The following is a 17,149-nucleotide window of genomic DNA, read 5'->3' as shown; positions in this document are numbered from 1 at the left end:
TTATAAGCAGATGTTGGCGCCTCAGGGATCGAGGGCAAGTTTTAGGAATACAGAACACAGCCCGCGGAAGCTTAGGCGGGCCTCTAGCAGCGCGGCCTCTCTCTAGTGAGGCACCCAGAAAGCGATTCAGGATTCCGGATTCTTCCAAGGTCCTGACCCTCCTCCCACCTGCTGGGTGAGGCCAGGGCTGCAGGGTGGATGGATTCTGTTTCTTAGTGGCTGCAGGGCTGTCCAAGGGAGGGGGCTGCTCCCTAAGTCCAAGGCTAGCTCAGGGACTTCCTTGGGTTTAGCACCTAGCACTGGGTGCAGCGGTGTGCTGGCAAATGTTCACCACCAGCTCTTCAGGGCAATTGGCCATGGTGCATGGTGTGTGGACTCGTGTCAATTTCTACCCCCCCCCTCCCCCAGTGATTTCAAACTCACTGATGCCGCTGAGCACGGATTGGGGAAGTCGCCTCTCCAGAGCCCACCGGAGCTCACACCAACCCACCAGTATTTCGAGCTCCCGCGCACCCAGTCCCACTCCTGCCCCGAGTAGCAGGACCCTCGACAGCGCTTTGTCAGAGGGGTTTTGGCTTCCGCCTGCGCTCTTCCAGTGACGGGGAGCTCAGCATCTGAGGAGGTAGCCGACTGTCTCGGTCCACATTCCCACTGGTAGATTCCAAAAGACCCAGCCACACAACTTACAGGAAGGAAGAGGAAGATTTATTTGTTCAGAGTTTTCTGGAGATTCTGGGTTCAGTCTATATGAGGGCATGGTGAGCAGGAAGCCCAGAGAGAGAGAGAGACAGACAGACAGACAGACAGACAGACAGACAGACGGAGGGCACAAGGTGATTCAAAGACACATACTCCCTGAGGCAACATCCCTAGGGACCCACCTCTTCCAACGGCACCCCATCAGCCTAGGTTAAAACCCAGATAAATCATTTACTGATGAGAATACAACCCTCCCTCATGACTTAACAATATCAACCCTGAACATTAATACATGAGCAGGCGCATTGGGGGACATTTAACATGTTATATAACTGTCCCACTGACTCTGTTACTGAATTGCCCTGTTAGAAAGTTCTAAGTGAGCTGGGCGTGGTGGCGCATGCGTGTTATCCCAGGAGAATCCAGGTTCACAGCCATCTTAGTGAGGCCCTTTGCAACTCAGTGAGACCCTGTTTCAAAATAAAGAATAAAAAATAAGGCTGGAGGTGTAGCTCAGAGACAGAACACCTCTGGGTTCTATCCTCAGTACCACAAAAAAGAAAAAGAAAGTTGTAACTGAGCCCAAGTGCAGAATTTCCCCCTTGGGGGTCCATGCCTGACACACACATCAAAATGTCCCATGTGTGTTTGCTGGGTTAGGGGCTGGGGATTCAGAGATAATGATCTGGGGGGGTCCTTGCACCCAGAAGTCACGGTCAGGGATGGACACTAGAACAGGTGGGTGAATGTTATTGGGGGGTTCCAGGGGAGACAGGAGGCAGTCGGCAGCGGGGTCCCTTGGGCAGGCTTTGCGAGAGGAGAGTCTCGGGAAGAACCACAACTAGAGGGTCTAAGCAAACCCTGAGCCAAGACCCGGAGGCACAGGCCTACACGGCCTATCTGGAGTAGGATCTGGGGGAGATGGAGCTCCAGGGGCAGGGCCGTGGCTTCCTGAGCGTGCCCACAGCCCGGATCTCTAGGGACGCTGTCACCCAGGCTGCTCACCGGCTCCCACCTGGCCCTGACACAGGTCTGCGATGCCGCTCGGTCCTCTCCTTCTTCTGGCCCTAGGCCTGGGGCTGGCCAGAGCGCTCAGCTCCAAGGATCCCAACGCCTGCAGCTTCTGGGAAAGGTGAGGGGCTGCTGTGTGTGCCTGGAGGGCGCCCGGCCCAAGATCCATGATCCCTAAGGGGCCCCTTTCCTGCTCTCTGCAGCCCCCTTTCCCGACCCGACCCTCCCTTCGATTTCTCTGTCTCTGCTCCTGCAGGGTCTGCCTCAGACTCCTTTCAAAGCCCTCTCTGACCTTGTCTCAGCCTCCTTTAGCCTGTTTTAAACCCTGTCCCTTCCCCATCCCTCCCTGGGGGCCTTGGGAAGCCGGCTGTAGGAAAGCTTGGTGGGAGAGGGGCAGGGAGCAAGGGCCCAGGGCTCGGAAGGACACCAGGGCAGAATTTAGCCAGAAATGCTCAACCCATCACTGGGCCCACAGTCAGTCCCAGCTCTGTCTTCTCATAGAGGGAGCAGAGGGGAGGTCAACAGAAGGCTTTGGTCAAGCCAGGCGTGGTGGCGCACACTTATAATCCCAGCATTCGGGAAGCTGAGACAAGAGGATCATGGTTCAAGGACAGCCTCAGCTGCATAGTGAGGCCCTTTGCAACTCAGTGAGGCCCTGCTTCAAAATAAAGAATAAAAAATAGGGCTTGGGGTGTAGCTCAGATGTAAAATGCCCCTGGGTTCTATCCCTAGTTCCACAAAAAGAAAGAAAGAAAGAAAGAAAGAAAGAAAGAAAGAAAGAAAGAAAGAAAGAAAGAAAGAAAGAAAGGTTGGTTCTGGTATTTCTCATGGAACCCAGGGGCATTTTACCTCTGATCTATACCCCCAGCCCTATTTTTTATTCTTTTTTAATTTTTAATTTTATTTTTGCGGTACTGGGGATTGGACCCAGGGGCATTCTACCTCCAAACTACACCCCCAGCCCTATTTTTTTATTCTTTATTTTGAAACAGGGTTTCACTGAGTTCCGGAGGGCCTCACTAAGTAGCCGAGGCTGTCCGCAAACTGTGATCCTCTCAAGTACTGGGATTACAAGCATGCACCACCACTCCCAGCTTTGAAGTGACATTCTGATTTAGGGAGAAGCCCTCCAGACTTGAGGAGTTGGGCTGGATGAGAGAGTCCCAGCCCAGGCTTGGGGAACAAGCCCAGATATCGGGGTCCTGATTCTCCGCCATGGCCAAGCCCTGGCCCAGGGCCAGCTCCGGCCTCTCCCCAGCCCTCGGGCCTGACCCTGTCCACTTTCTTGCAGCTTCACCACCACCACCAAGGAATCTCACTCCCGGCCCTTCAGCCTGCTGCCCCCGGAGCCCTGCAGCAGGCCCTGGGAGGGCCCCCAAGTCTGCCCCCAGCCCACGTGAGTGCGCTGCCCCCCAGTGGCCGCCTCAGCCCACCCCACACCCTGTTCCCTTCTCAGAACCCTGAGTTAGAGGAAAGTCCTAGCTAAGGCATCCCCTCCCTCAGTGCCCTGCACCTGTGGTCCAGGTGGAATGTGATCTGCAGTGTATGCCAGTGTGTTTGCAGTGTGCAGGCGGTGTGTAGCATGCATGTATGATGTGTGTGTGTGTGTGTGTGTGTGTGTGTGTGTGTGTGTGTTGGTGGGGACAAGACATACACATTGTTTCTGGACTCCCCCAGCCCAGAGTGTTGGCCAGGGCCCAAGGGTGGGCAGCAGGGTTCTCAGCTGGAGTCCCGAGCCCACCTTCTGGGTGACCCTAGAGTCGTGTACCGGACCGTGTACCGTCAAGTGGTGAAGACAGATTATCGCCTGCGACTACAGTGCTGCCCGGGCTTCTACGAGAGCAGCGGGGCCTGCGTCCGTGAGTCCCACGCTGGGCCCAGGATGGGAGGGGGCCTGGGCCACCATCAGAAACTGGCCCTAGCCAGGTGTGGTAATCCCAGCATTCGGGAGGCTGAGACGGGAAGATCGCGGTTCACGGCTCAGCTGCTTAGTGAGGCCCTTTGCAACTCAGTGAGACTGTTTGAAAATAAAGAATAAAAGTCAGGTGTGGTGGCGCATGTTTGTAATCCCAGTACTTGAGAGGCTGAGACAGGAGGATCGCACGGGTTCCAAGCCAGCCTCAGCTACTTAGTGAGGCTCTCAGTAACTTAGTGAGGCCCTGTTTCCAAATAAAATAGAAAATAGGTCTAGGGGTATAACCTGGAGATAGAAGGCCCCTGGGTTCTATCCACAGTAACACACACACACACACACACACACACACACACACACACACACACGATAAAAAATAGGGCTAGGGATGTAGCTTAGAGGTAGAATGCCCCTGGGTCCATCTTCAGCACCGTAAGAAAAAAAAAAAAAGGATTAAAAAAAATTGGGCTGGGGGATGTGGCTTGGAGGTAGAAGTCCTGGTTCAACCCAGTACAGAAAAAAAAAAAAAAAAAAAAAGCCTCCTCTGCCCCAGCAGGGTGCGCCTGCCCTCTGCCCCCCAGGAATCTAGCAGCCAGGTGACAGGGCCCAGCAAAAATGGTCTGGAAATGAAGGTTGGCTGGCCGTGCCCAGCTACCCTGGCAAGACCCTGGACGGGAGCCGAGCAGGGTGGCACTTGCTCCATCTGACAACGAGAAGCGTAAGAGCTGCAGGCAGAGCACCCTGAGTTCAACCCTAGTGCCAAAGCAAAGCTGGTGCAGGGCTGGGATCCAGGTGTGGACAGCCAGGCTCCCGGGTTTCCACCTGCCCTCCTCAGCTCCGCCTCATGCCCTGTCCAGCTGACCTGGCCCTGGCCCCATGGCCCTGGCAGTCTGTCTGTCTCAGAGCTCTCTTGCTGTCTTGGCGTCTGTCACTGGGTTCTTCTCTGTCTCTTTCTGTCCCTGTCTCTGCTGCTGCCTGGCCTTCCCCAGGACCCCACAACCCCCCAGGCTAGACCCTGCCCCTTGCTGCCAGATCCCGTCAGCCTGCAGTCTCCACTTCCCAGCATGACCCAGGCCCACCCTAGCCCTTCCCCTCTCTCTGACAGTGTCCAAGTCCAGCCTCCACCTGAGGACCCCCACTTAATCCCAACAAGGTGAACATTTCATGGAAAAAGGCCAGGGAGCCGGCACCCTGGCCAATTTACAGCCTCTTTCTTTCTTTCTTTCTTTCTTTCTTTCTTTCTTTCTTTCTTTCTTTCTTTCTTCTTTCTTTCTTTCCTTTATTCATTTATTTTTTGTGTGTAGTACTGGGGATGGAACCCAGGGGCATTCTACCTGAGTTCCACCCCCTGCCCTATTTTTTATTCTTTATTTTGAAACAGGTTCTCACTGAGTTGCAGAGGGCCTCACTAAGTAGCTGAGGCTGTCCTCCAACCACGACCCTCCTGTCTCATCCTCCTGAATGCTGGGATGACAAGCCTGCTTCACCACGCCCGGCAGGGGTGGAGGCGTGTCTCATTCACCCCATCTCTGTCCCCAGCACTCTGTGCCCAGGAATGTGTCCATGGCCGCTGTGTGGCACCCAACCAGTGCCAGTGTGCGCCAGGTTGGCGGGGTGAGGACTGCTCCAGTGGTGAGTGGCTGGTGACCCGGGATGCTGGGTGGAGGTGCTCAGGGCCCCAAGGCAATTCCCGGGAGCCTGCGGTGGTGAACGGGATGGGCATGAGGTCAAGGGACGTGGGGGAAGGCATAACTGGAGGCTGGGGAGGACAGGCCCCTGGTGACCCTGGTGACCGTCCCCATCACAGAGTGCGCCCCCGGAGTGTGGGGGCCGCAGTGTGACCGGCCCTGCAGCTGTGGCAACGGCAGCTCCTGTGATCCCAAGAGCGGGGTGTGCTCCTGCTCGGCTGGCCTGCAGCCTCCCCAGTGCTCCCAGACCTGCGCCCCTGGTCACTATGGCCCTGCCTGCCGCCTCGTCTGCCAGTGCCACGGGGCGCCCTGTGACCCCCAGACCGGAGCCTGCTTGTGCCCCCCGGGGAGGGCAGGGCCCAGGTACAACCCAGGGGATAACATGGGGATGAAGTTTCAGACACAGCCTTACAGATTTCCGTGGAGAGATGAGGGGGTTCAGGGTCCTGGACATGGGGATGGAGTGGACAGTCCAAGGTCCTAGCCCAGCTGGCCGGAGACTAGTTGAGTGACCCTGCACACATTGTTGAGTCTTTAGGAGTTTGTTTTCTGGCTGTGCGGTGGGAGAGGTCCTGTGTGTCTGGAAGGGCAGAGATTGGAAGGTGTGTCGCTGCAGCCAGAGATGCCCTGGTGCGAAGCAGACTGGGAGGAGGTGAGGGAGTTGAGGAAGGAGATCAAGGCCGGAACCTTGTGGGGGAGCTCGGGGGCGGGGGCCCTCCAGGACAGGAAAAGTACAGTGTCAGCTGGGTATGCCTGGGCAGCCGAGCCTCAAGGCCAGTCTCAGCAACTTGGTGAGCCCTGGCTTTCTGACTCCGGGTGCCTGGCGGGAAGAGCAGGTGTGAGTCACCAGGTCGCAGGTGGGGCTCTCCTCCTCAGAGGGCCTGTGTGCGGGTGGCCGGCTTTAGGGGGTCAAGGGGGCAGCAGGTGAACTTTTTCACCCTGACCCTCTGTCCTGCAGCTGTGAGCTGTCCTGTCCCCAGGGCACTGCTGGATTCTTCTGCCCCAAAACCCATCCTTGCCAAAATGGGGGTGTGTTCGAGGACCCCCAGGGCTGCAGCTGCCCACCTGGATGGATGGTATGAAGGCTGGGGCCAGCGGGTGTGGGATGTGCGTGGAGGGAGGATTCCTCTAAGAGGGTGGGTCTGGGGGCCTGGAGGGGTTGTGGCCTGGGGCTCTGTCCACCTCTCACCCCCACAGGGCTCCATCTGCTCCCTGCCCTGCCCCGAGGGCTTCCACGGCCCCAACTGCTCCCAGGAATGCCTCTGCCACAATGGCGGCCTCTGCGACAGATTCACCGGGCAATGCCACTGCGCTCCGGGCTACACGGGGGACCGGTGAGTGCGGAGGCAGGAGCAAGGGGCGCGGGAATCGGGTGACCCGGAGGAGGCCGGGCAGCTCGCTCACGTCTGCGGCCCCCAGGTGCCACGAGGAGTGCCCGGTGGGCCGCTTCGGGCAGGACTGCGCCGAGACGTGCGACTGCGCCCCGGGCGCCCGCTGCTTCCCCGCCAACGGCGCGTGTCTGTGCGAGCACGGCTTCAGCGGGGAGCGCTGCTCCGAGCGCCTCTGCCCCGACGGCTTCTACGGCCTCGGCTGCCAGGCGGCCTGCACCTGCGACCCGGAGCACAGCCTCAGGTGGGCCGGGGGTCGGAGGCCCGGAGGCCGGAGGGCTGGCGGGGTCTTCGGGGCTGATGGGGTCTGGGGAAGGGGCCTGGGGTCCCCTCCCTGCGCCCAGCCCGCGCCGTCTGCGCCCACAGCTGCCACCCGATGCACGGGGAGTGCGCGTGCCGCCCGGGCTGGGCCGGCCTGCACTGCAACGAGAGCTGCCCGCAGGACACGCACGGGCCGGGCTGCCAGGAGCACTGCCTCTGCCTGCACGGCGGCCTGTGCCTGCCCGACAGCGGCCTCTGCCGGTGCGCGCCCGGCTACACGGTGAGGCGCGCCCCGGGGTCGGACGGAGGGCTGGGAGGGGGCCGGAGGGGCCGGGCCGCCCCTGACCCCGGCTGCCCGCTGCCAGGGGCCTCACTGCGCCAGCCTCTGTCCCCCCGACACCTATGGGCCCGACTGCTCGGCTCGCTGCTCCTGCGACAACGCCATCGCCTGTTCGCCCATCGACGGGGCGTGCGTCTGCAAGGAAGGTCAGGCGCCGGGGTCTCCCCGAGCCGCCGCTGGGGGCGGGGCCAGGCGCGGGAGGGCTGCAGGATGGGGGGACCAGGTGCAGGAAGCTGCAGCATGGGGGCGGGCTTAGGGGGGGAGGGTGCAGCGTGGGGGCGGGGCCATGCGGGGAGGGGCTGCAGGATGGAGGGGGGACCAGGTGCAGGGGAGGGGCTGCATCCTGGGGGCGGGGCCAGGCGCAGAGGAGGAGATGCGGGATGGGGCGGGGCCAGGCTAGGGGAGGAGCTTCAGGGTGGGGCGGGGCCTGCCGGGCCCCTGGCTGGACTGTGGGAAAGTATCCGGGCTATTTCCTCTCTGGATGCTCCACTTTGCTTTTCTGCAATCATCGCAAACATCACAGCTCGTCCTTAAAGGCGCCTCTCTGGAGAACGTGTCTCTCACACCCAGCGTTGGTTGGTTCGCCACCTGGTGGCGGCGGCGCTGAGAAAGGGGCTCAGAGGCCAGCGGGGAAGCTCTTTGGCCGCCTTAGGTTAAATTCAGATACGGATGTGTTTTGTTTGCTAGTTATATATTTATTTATTTTTGCGATACTGGGTATGGAGCCCAGTGACATTCTATGCTGGGATTAACAAACAAAACACAAGCATGCGCCACCACGCCCAGCCCGATCTTCCTTTTATAGAAGGGATGACCTGGACCCAGAATGGGGTGGTGTGGCACTGGAAACCTTTTAGCCTTCTATTTATTATTATTATTGTTGTTATTTTATGTTTTGGTACTGGAGATGGAACCTAGAGACTTTTTATCTCCGGGCTATATACTCCCATACCTATTTTCTATTTTATTTGGAAACAGGGTCTCACTAAGTTGTTGAGAGCCTCACTAGCTGAGGCTGGCTTTGAACCTGTGTGATCTTCCTGTCTCAGCCTCCCAAGCGCGGGGATTACAAGCGTGCGCCACCATGCCTGGCTAGCCTTCTATTTAACATATAATCGTTCCTCTGCCCTTTCCTGTATACTCTGAGCAATCACCCCTAGCTCACAGCATCATGCCCAGTACAGCTAGCACCCAGTATGTGCTTGCTCAGGCAGGAGCGGGGCGCCCATGCCCACCTACCGCCTCTCTCCAGGTTGGCAGCGTGGTAACTGCTCTGTGCCCTGTCCGCCGGGAACCTGGGGCTTTGGCTGCAATGCTACTTGCCAGTGTGCCCATGAGGGAGTCTGTAGCCCCCAAACTGGAGCCTGTACCTGTACCCCAGGGTGGCACGGGACCCACTGCCAGCTACCCTGCCCGGTGAGTCTCAGCCTGCCGCCAGGGGAGGGGTGGGCATGGCTCCCCAGCTGACCGGCCTCCCTTCCCTTCCCCTCCCTCTCCAAGAAGGGGCAGTTCGGCCAGGGTTGTGCCCGCTCCTGTGACTGTGACCACTCTGATGGCTGCGACCCCGTTCATGGACGCTGCCACTGCCAGGCTGGCTGGATGGGTGAGCATTCCGGGCCTGTCATGGAGCTGGGGCTGCACCCTGCTGGGAACGTGTCCCGGAGCGTGCCCAGGGGGCAGGAGGGGCTCTGGCCATGCTTACCCTGTTGCTTTCCTCCACAGGCGACCGCTGCCACCTGCCCTGCCCTGCAGGTCTCTGGGGAGCCAACTGCAGCAACACCTGCACCTGCAGGAACGGGGGCACCTGTGTCCCCGAGAATGGCAACTGTGTGTGCGCGCCAGGGTTCCGAGGCCCCTCCTGCCAGAGACGTGAGTCTCCCCACGCCCACCCCGCTCCTGACAGTAGCTGGGGACAGTATAACGCAAAGCCAGCCAGGCACGGGAGCACAGGCTTGTAATCCCAGTCTTTGGGAGGCTGAGACAGGAGGATCGCAGGCTCAAGGACAGCCTCAGGTACTTAGTGAGGCCATGCTTCCGAATAAAAAGTAAAATGAAGCTGGGAGTATAGCTCAGAGGTAGAATGCCTGTGGGTTCAATCTCCACTAACACACACACACACACGCACACACACACACACACACACACACACACGGCGTGGTGGTGCATGTTTGTAATCCCAACACTTGGGAGGCTGAGATGGGAGGATTGCGGTTCAAGGACAGCCTCAGCCACTTAGTGAGGCCCTCTGCAACTCAGTGAGACCTTGTTTCAAAATAAAGAATAAAAATAGGGCAGGGGGTGTAGCTTGGAGGTAGAATGCCCCTGGGTTCCATCCCCAGTACTGAAAAACAAAACAAAACAATCAGGAGCTCTACCTCTCTTTTATGGATATGTCAATTAGTATGATTTATAATTTCACATGTATACACATCAATTATTACTCTGGGTACTATTTTTTTGTGTGGGTCTAGGGATGGAATTCAGGAGCATTCGACCTCTGAGCAACACCCCCTGCTCTATTTTTATTCCTTATTTAAATTTTTTTTTTTTTGTGGTACTGGGGGTAGAACCCAGGGGCTTTTCTACCTCCAGGCTACAGTCCCAGACCTATTTTATACTTTATTTGGAAACAGGGTCTCACTAAGTTGCTGAGAGCCTCACTCAGTAGCTGAGGCTGGCTTTGAACCTGTGTGATCCTCCTGTCTCAGCCTCCCAAGCGCGGGGATTACAAGAGTGCGCCACCACGCCTGGCTTTATTTATTTATTTATTTTTTGGTGGTACTGGGGGTGGAACCCAGAGGCTTTCTACCTCCAGGCTACATTCCCAGACCCATTTTATATTTTATTTGGAAACAGGGTCTCACTAAGTTGCTGAGAGCCTCACTAAGTAGCTGAGGCTGGCTTCGAACCTGCACGATCCTCCTGTCTCAGCCTCCCAACCGCAGGGATTACAAGCGTGCGCCACCACACCCGGCTTTATTCTTTATTTTGAAACAGGGTCTCACTAAGTTGCTGAGGGCCTCACTAAGTAGCTGAGGCTGGCCCTGAACTGTGATCCTCCTGTCTCACCCTCCCAAATGCTGGGATGACAAGCGTGCGCCATCAGGCCCGGCTTACTTTGGGTCCTATTAATGCATACAATTATGCTCTGCCAATCCCAAGCTCTACCTCTCTAGGTCTCTTTCTCTGCCTCTAATTTTTAAAATTTTCTTTCTTTTTCCTTCCTTCCTTCCTCCCTCCCTCCCTCCCTCCCCCCCTCTTTCTTTCCAGTACTGGGGATGGAACCCAGGGGCTTTCTACCTCTGAGCTGCACCCCCAGCCCTATTTTTTATTCTTTATTTGGAAACAGGGTCTCACTGAGTTGCAAAAGGCCTCACTAAGTAGCTGAGGCTGTCTAGTCTCAACCTCCCAAATGCTAGGATTACAAGCGTGTGGCACCATGCCGGGCTTGCCTCAAGTTTTCAAGCTAGCACTGTGGGAAGGAGGGGGCGAGATGGTGGGGACCATCAGGGCTGATGGTTCAATCCCCTGCCCCCAGTCACCATACATCTCTTTCCCCAGCTTGCCAGCCTGGCCGCTACGGCAAGCGCTGTGTGCCCTGCAAGTGCAATAACTATTCTTCCTGCCACCCCTCGGATGGGACCTGCTACTGCCTGGCCGGCTGGACAGGCCCCGACTGCTCCCAGGGTATGTGCTGGTCCATGTGTCTGGGCCTTTGGGCATGCTGGGTCGGGGGAGGATGGGAGGCTGGTTTCCCTGCCCCTGAGCAGGGATCTATACTGTCATAGCCCCTGGGCTTATTATTATTATAATTATTATTATTATTATTATTATTATTATTATTATTATTATTTGCTATACTGGGGGTTGAACCCAGGGGCATTCTACCTCTGAGCTATGCTCCTAGACCTATTTTTTTATTCTTTATCTTGAAACAGGGTCTCACTAAGTTGCAGAGGGCCTCACTAAGTAGCTGAGGCTGTCCACGAACCTGCAATCCTCCAGTCTCAGCCTCCCGAATGCTGGGATTACTAGCGTGAGCCACCACGCCTGGCTTATTTTTTATTCTTTATTTTGAAACAGGGTCTCACTAAGTTGCAGAGGGCCTCACTAAGTAGCTGAGGCTGGGTGCAAACCGTGATCATTTTGTCTCAGCCTCCCAAGTACTGGGATTATGAGTGTGCGGCACTATGACCGGCTTGGGCTACTATTATTTATTTGGCTGGGGATTGAATCCAGGGAATTCTACCTCTTATTTATTTATTTTTTATTATGAAACAGGGTCCTGCTAAATTGCTGAAGGTCTCACTGAGTGGCTGAGGCTGCCCTTGGAAACATGCCCAAAATTTGAGTTTAGGATTTCCCCTGCTCCTGTAAAAATACTGCTCTTCCCAGGCCTCTTATGCTGAAGGGTAGGGAACTGCCTTTCTTTCTTTCTTTCTTCCTTCCTTTCTTTCTTTCTTTCTTTCTTTCTTTCTTTCTTTCTTTCTTTCTTCTTTCTTCCTTTCTCTCTCTCTCTCTTTCTTTCTTTCTTGTAACCCATTAATTGCTATACCCTAGCACCTAGAACCAGTACACAGCATGTAGGCGATGCTCCGTAAATGTTGGTTTGTATCGTTTACATCAGTGAGTCCGGAGCTGGGCGTGCTGGCACATGCCTGTCATCCTAGTACTGGGGAGGCTGAGATAGGAGGATTGCAGGCTCGAGACCAGCCTTGCAATTTAGTAAGACCTTCAGCAACTTAGTGAGCTCCTGTTTCAAAATAAGAAAGGGCTGGGGGTATAGCTCAGAGGTAGATTAACCCTGAGTGTAATCCCCAGTACCAAAGGAAAATAAAAAAAAGATAATTCGCATCTGGCATATAAAAACTATGCGTTATGCTGAGCATGCTAGCACGTACCTGTAATCCCAACTTCTCAGAGACTAAGCAGGAGGAGCAAACATTCGAGGCCAGTTGGGGCAATTTAACGAGATCTTGTCTCAAAATAAAAATAAAAAGAGCCAGGCACAGAGGCACATGCCTATAATCCCAGTACTTGGGAGGCTGAGACAGGAGGATTGCAGGTCTGTGGCCAGACTTAGCTACTTAGTGAGGCCCTCCGCAACTAGTGAGGCCCTGTTTCAAAATAAAGAATAGCTGGGCGCGGTGGCGCACGCTTGTCATCCCAGCATTTGAGAGGCTGAGACAGGAGGATCGCGGTTTGAGGACAGCCTCAGCTACTTAGTGAGGCCCTCTGCAAATCAATAAGATCTTGTTTCAAAATAAAGAATAAAAAATGGGCTGGGGGTGTAGCTTGGAGATAGAATGCCTCTGGGTTCCACCCTTAGTACCGCAAAAATATAAAATAAAACAAAAAATGAAGTCGAGCATGGTGACGTGTGCTTGTCATCCCAGTACTTGGGAGGCTGAGACAGGAGGCTTGCGCAGGTTTGAGCCAGCCTCAATTACTTAGTGTGGTCCTGTTTCCAAATAAAATGGAAAAAATAGGTCTGGGAGTGTAGCCCGGAGGTAGAAAGCCACTGGGTTCCATCCTCAGTATCACAGGGAAAAAAAAAAAAGGGGCTGAGGCGTAACTTAGTGGTAAAAAACCCTAGGTTCAATCTCCAGTACCACAGAATGAATAGAGATAGATAGATAAATAGATAGATAGATAGATAGATAGATAATAAGTAAGTAAATAAGGTTAGGGGTATAGCTCAGTGGTAGTGTGCCCCTAGGTTCAATCCCCAGTAATGCAAAAAGAAAAAAAACCCTCACACCTCTCTCTCTCTCTCTCTCTCTCTCTCTCTCTCTCTCTCTCTCTCTCTCTCTCTCTCTCTCTGGCAGTACTGGGGATGGAACTCAGGGGCGTTACACCCCCAGACCTATTTTTTATTCTTTATTTTTAAACAGGGTCTTACTAAGTCGCGGAGAGCCTCACTAAGTAGCTGAGGCTGTCCATGAACTGTGATCCTCCTGTCTCAGCCTCCCAAATGCTGGGATTTTGGAAGCATGCACCACCATGCCCGGCTTCTCATATCTTTATTTTTTATGTTTATTTTTTGCAGCACTGGGAATTGAATGCAGAGGCAATGTATCTCTGAGCTATACCCCCAACCCTATTTTTTATTTATTTATTTTTACAGTACTGGGGTTGGAACCCAGGGGCATTCTACCTCCGAGCTACATCCCCAGCCCTATTTTTTATTCTTTATTTTGAAACAGGGTCTCACTGAGTTGCAGAGGGCCTCACTAACTAGCTGAGGCTGTCCATGAACCTGTGATCCTCCTGTCTCAGCCTCCCGAATGCTGGGATTACAAACCTGCGCCACCACGCCCAGCTGAGCTAACTTTAGTGATGCTGGGGTTTGGGTTTATCCAGGAGGGGGCGACCCCACCTCTCAAAAGGCTCCTTGCCTTCTGTAGCATGCCCCCCAGGCTACTGGGGGGCCCACTGTGGCCAGCTCTGCCAGTGTCACCATGGTGGGACCTGCATCCCGCAGGACGGGAGCTGCATCTGCGCCCCAGGCTGGACCGGAGTCCACTGCTTAGAAGGTAGCGCAGGAGGGGAACCCGTGCCGGGCCGTTGGCGTGTCCCTTGCCAAAGAGGGGCTACAGTTTCTTGATCCCTGCCATCTGTGTCTGCCTCCTTGGCACTCTCCCCAGGTTGCCTGCCAGGGATGTTCGGTGCCAACTGCTCTCAACCATGCCAGTGTGGTCCCGAAGAGAGCTGCCACCCTGAGACCGGTGCCTGTGTGTGTCCCCCGGGGCACAGTGGCGCACCCTGCAGGATGGGTGAGTCCTTAGTGTCCCCGCCCCATCATCCCTACGGAACTGGGACCCTGGCCCCTGATGCCGCCCCTGCCTTCCTCCTGGGCGTCCGTCCACTATGCGCACCCAAGCTCAGTAGCAGGCCGAGCTGCCAGCCTGGGTGCCCGCCCGTCCCACACAGGAGGCCAGGAGCCCTTCACCATGACGCCCACCTCGCCAGTGGCCTATGACTCGCTGGGCGCTGTGATTGGCATCGCAGTGCTGGGCACCCTGGTCGTGGCCCTGGTGGCGCTGTTCATCGGCTACCGCCACTGGCAGAAGGGCAAGGAGCACCGGCACCTGGCAGTGGCCTACAGCAGCGGGCGGCTGGACGGCTCAGAGTATGTCATGCCAGGTGAGCTGCCACCGGGGCGCCGGGCACGACCCCAGGGAGGGAGGCCAGGGGTCAAGGTATCCGTAGCCTGGGACAGAGTGACTCCAGGGCTCCCCATGTGCTCTCTGCCTGCAGATGTCCCTCCAACCTATAGCCACTACTACTCCAACCCCAGCTACCACACCCTGTCACAGTGCTCCCCGAACCCCCCGCCCCCTAACAAGGTCAGTACTGCACACTGCGGGGGACGGCGCAGACCTGGTTCTCTGCCAAACCCCAGCCTTCCCAGCACCGCCTGCGGCTCCTTCCCCCCAGGGTCCAGGCACTCAGCTCTTTGCCAGCCTCCAGGTGCCTGAGCGGCCAGGCGGAGCCCATGGGCAGGATAACCACGCCACCCTGCCTGCCGACTGGAAGCACCGCTGGGAGCCCCATCTGGGGCCCCCGGACAGGGGTAGGTCCCAAGCGCAGGCTGCTCAGAGGGGAAGGGGGCTTGGAAGGAGGAGGCCGGAGCCTCTGGTGGAGACCGCCTGCTCTTCCTCAGGTGGCAGCTGTCTAGATCGAAGCTATAGCTGTAGCTACAGCCATAGGAACGGCGCCGGCCCCTTTAATAAAGGTGCGTGCGGTGCAGGGCAGCCAGGGTGTGCTGAGCTGGGGAAGGAGCCGGTGCCGTCGCCCTCCCTCGCGCCTGACTCCTCCCTCCATCCTTAGGGCCCATCTCTGAGGAGCAGCTAGGAGCCAGCATGGCTTCTCTGAACAGCGAGAACCCCTACGCCACAATCCGGGACCTGCCCGGCCTGCCCGGGGGCCCCCGGGAGAGCAGCTATGTGGAGATGAAGGGCCCCCCCTCGGGTTCTCCCCCCGGGCAGCCCCTTCAGATCCGGAATGGCCAGAGGCGGCGGCAGCCCCTGCCTCAGAGGGACAGTGGTACCTATGAACAGCCCAGCCCCCTGACCCATGGTGAGCTCTCCTTCCCGCCTGCACAGGCCTTGGGGACCTAGGGTGAGGGAGGGAGGAGGAGAGAAGGGATGGGGAGAGAATAGAGAGGGTAAAAGACCACACATGGTGGTGCATCCATGTAATCCCAGTACTTGGGAGGCTGGAACAGGAGGATTGCAGGTTCAAGGCCAGTTTAGGCATTTTAGAGAGTCCCTCAGCAACTTAGTGAGACCCTGTTTTAAAAGACAAAATAAGCCAGGCGTGGTGACACATGCTTGTAATCTCAGCATTTGGGAGGCTGAGCTAGGAGGATTGCGGTTTGCAGAAAGCCTCAGCTACTACTTAGTAAGGCCCTTTGCAACTCAGTGAAACCCTGTTTCAAAAAATAAAGAATAAAAAATAAGGCTGGGAGTATAGCTCGGAGGTAGAATGCCCCTGGGTTCCATCCCCAGTACTGCAAAAAAAAAAAAAAAAAAAAAAAAAAAAAGAGAAAAAAGAAAAAGAAGAAAAGAAAAGAAAAAACAGCCAGGTTTGCGGCCAGCCTCAGCTACTTAGTGAGGCCCTTTGCAACTCAGTGAGATCCTGTTTCAGTATAAAGAAGAATAAAAAAAAATAGGGCTGGGAATGTAGCTCAGAGGCAGAATGCTCCTGGGTTCCATCCCTAGTACCATAAAATAAATAAATAAATAAATAAATAAATAAATAAATAAATGGCAAAATAGCTGGGCATGGTGGTGCACGCTTGTAATCCCAGTACTTAGGAGGCTGAAACAGGAGGACTGCAGGTTCGAAGCCAGCCTCAGCTACTTAGTGAGGCTATCAGCAACTCAGTGGGACCCTGTTTCCAATAAAATATAAAAATAGGTCTGGGAGTATAGTCAAGAGATAGAAAGCTCCTGGGTGGTTCTGTCTCTAGTACCATTACAAAAAAGAAAAAGATGAAATAAAAAGGGTTGAAGGCATCTCTTTCTTGGAGGTAGAATGCCCTGGGTTCAATCCCCAGTAGCAAAACAAAACAAAAAAATGAAGGCCACAGGCCCCAGGCTTTTGCAGACAGACATGGCCTCATCAGATGCTGGCCCCTTAGAATCTGTTCCTCATCTGTAAAGTGTCGTGCCTACCTTCAAGGCTGAGCATTTGGAATTGTGGTTGTATAGCACCTGGGGGGTGGTATCCAGAAAAGTGGGGAACAAATTAGATGACAAGGCGCCCTCGTATCCTGAGGTGGAGCCGCTCAGCCTGGGCGGCGGGCCGTCCTGCCTGTGGACACCACCCATCCTCTTCTCCCTGGGCACAGAGGTGGGTGGGAGGTAGTAGTGGGAAATGGAGTAGCCGCCTCCCACTCAGCCTGCCCCTGTGTCTCCAGATCCAGACACCCTGGGCTCCCAGCCCCCAATCCCTCCAGGCCTGCCACCCGGCCACTACGACTCGCCCAAGAACAGCCACATCCCTGGACATTATGACCTGCCTCCAGTAAGGCACCCCCCGTCACCCCCACTTCGGCGCCAGGACCGTTGAGTACCGGGAAGCTCTGGTGGAGGCCGGAGCACCTGACCCTTGCTACCCCAGGGCTGGGCGGAGCCTGGTGCCCTGCAAGAGCCCGCGTGGACCGGCAGGCCATGGCTCTGGACACATTGAAGGAAGGAAGGGAGACGTGGCAGCCTCGCTCCGGGGCCCAGCAGGGGAGACACTGCTGGGCGGGCGCGGGGTTCCCTTCCCCAACCTGCTGTTCCCTGTGTGTATAAACTCGTGGGTTGAGTACTGCTGGAAAGCTCTGATTTCAGATTGA

At 56.0% G+C, this 17,149-nt stretch overlaps 1 protein-coding gene across 1 annotated transcript; it reads left to right on the top strand.

Moving 5' to 3' along the window:
- Nucleotides 1-1,736: 1,736 nt before the first annotated feature.
- PEAR1 (platelet endothelial aggregation receptor 1) lies at nucleotides 1,737-16,878 on the top strand (the record flags this gene model as incomplete). Its single annotated transcript, XM_080692074.1, has 22 exons — nucleotides 1,737-1,831; nucleotides 3,002-3,106; nucleotides 3,469-3,569; nucleotides 5,162-5,254; nucleotides 5,430-5,673; nucleotides 6,269-6,386; nucleotides 6,508-6,644; nucleotides 6,730-6,942; nucleotides 7,065-7,239; nucleotides 7,325-7,445; nucleotides 8,552-8,715; nucleotides 8,800-8,902; nucleotides 9,022-9,168; nucleotides 10,861-10,986; nucleotides 13,707-13,835; nucleotides 13,947-14,075; nucleotides 14,233-14,445; nucleotides 14,560-14,648; nucleotides 14,740-14,875; nucleotides 14,966-15,037; nucleotides 15,133-15,381; nucleotides 16,727-16,878. The coding sequence occupies 22 exons, from the start codon at nucleotides 1,737-1,739 to the stop codon at nucleotides 16,876-16,878; spliced, it is 3,111 nt and encodes a 1,036-aa protein (XP_080548200.1).
- Between the last annotated feature and the right edge of the window lie 271 nt (nucleotides 16,879-17,149).

The sequence above is a fragment of the Muscardinus avellanarius genome (genome assembly GCF_963383645.1).
Source record: "Muscardinus avellanarius genome assembly, chromosome: 3".
Taxonomy (NCBI): Eukaryota; Metazoa; Chordata; class Mammalia; order Rodentia; family Gliridae; genus Muscardinus; species Muscardinus avellanarius.
The sequence above is the reverse complement of the archived record's forward strand: the minus strand, read 5'-3'. Positions and strand labels throughout refer to the sequence as shown.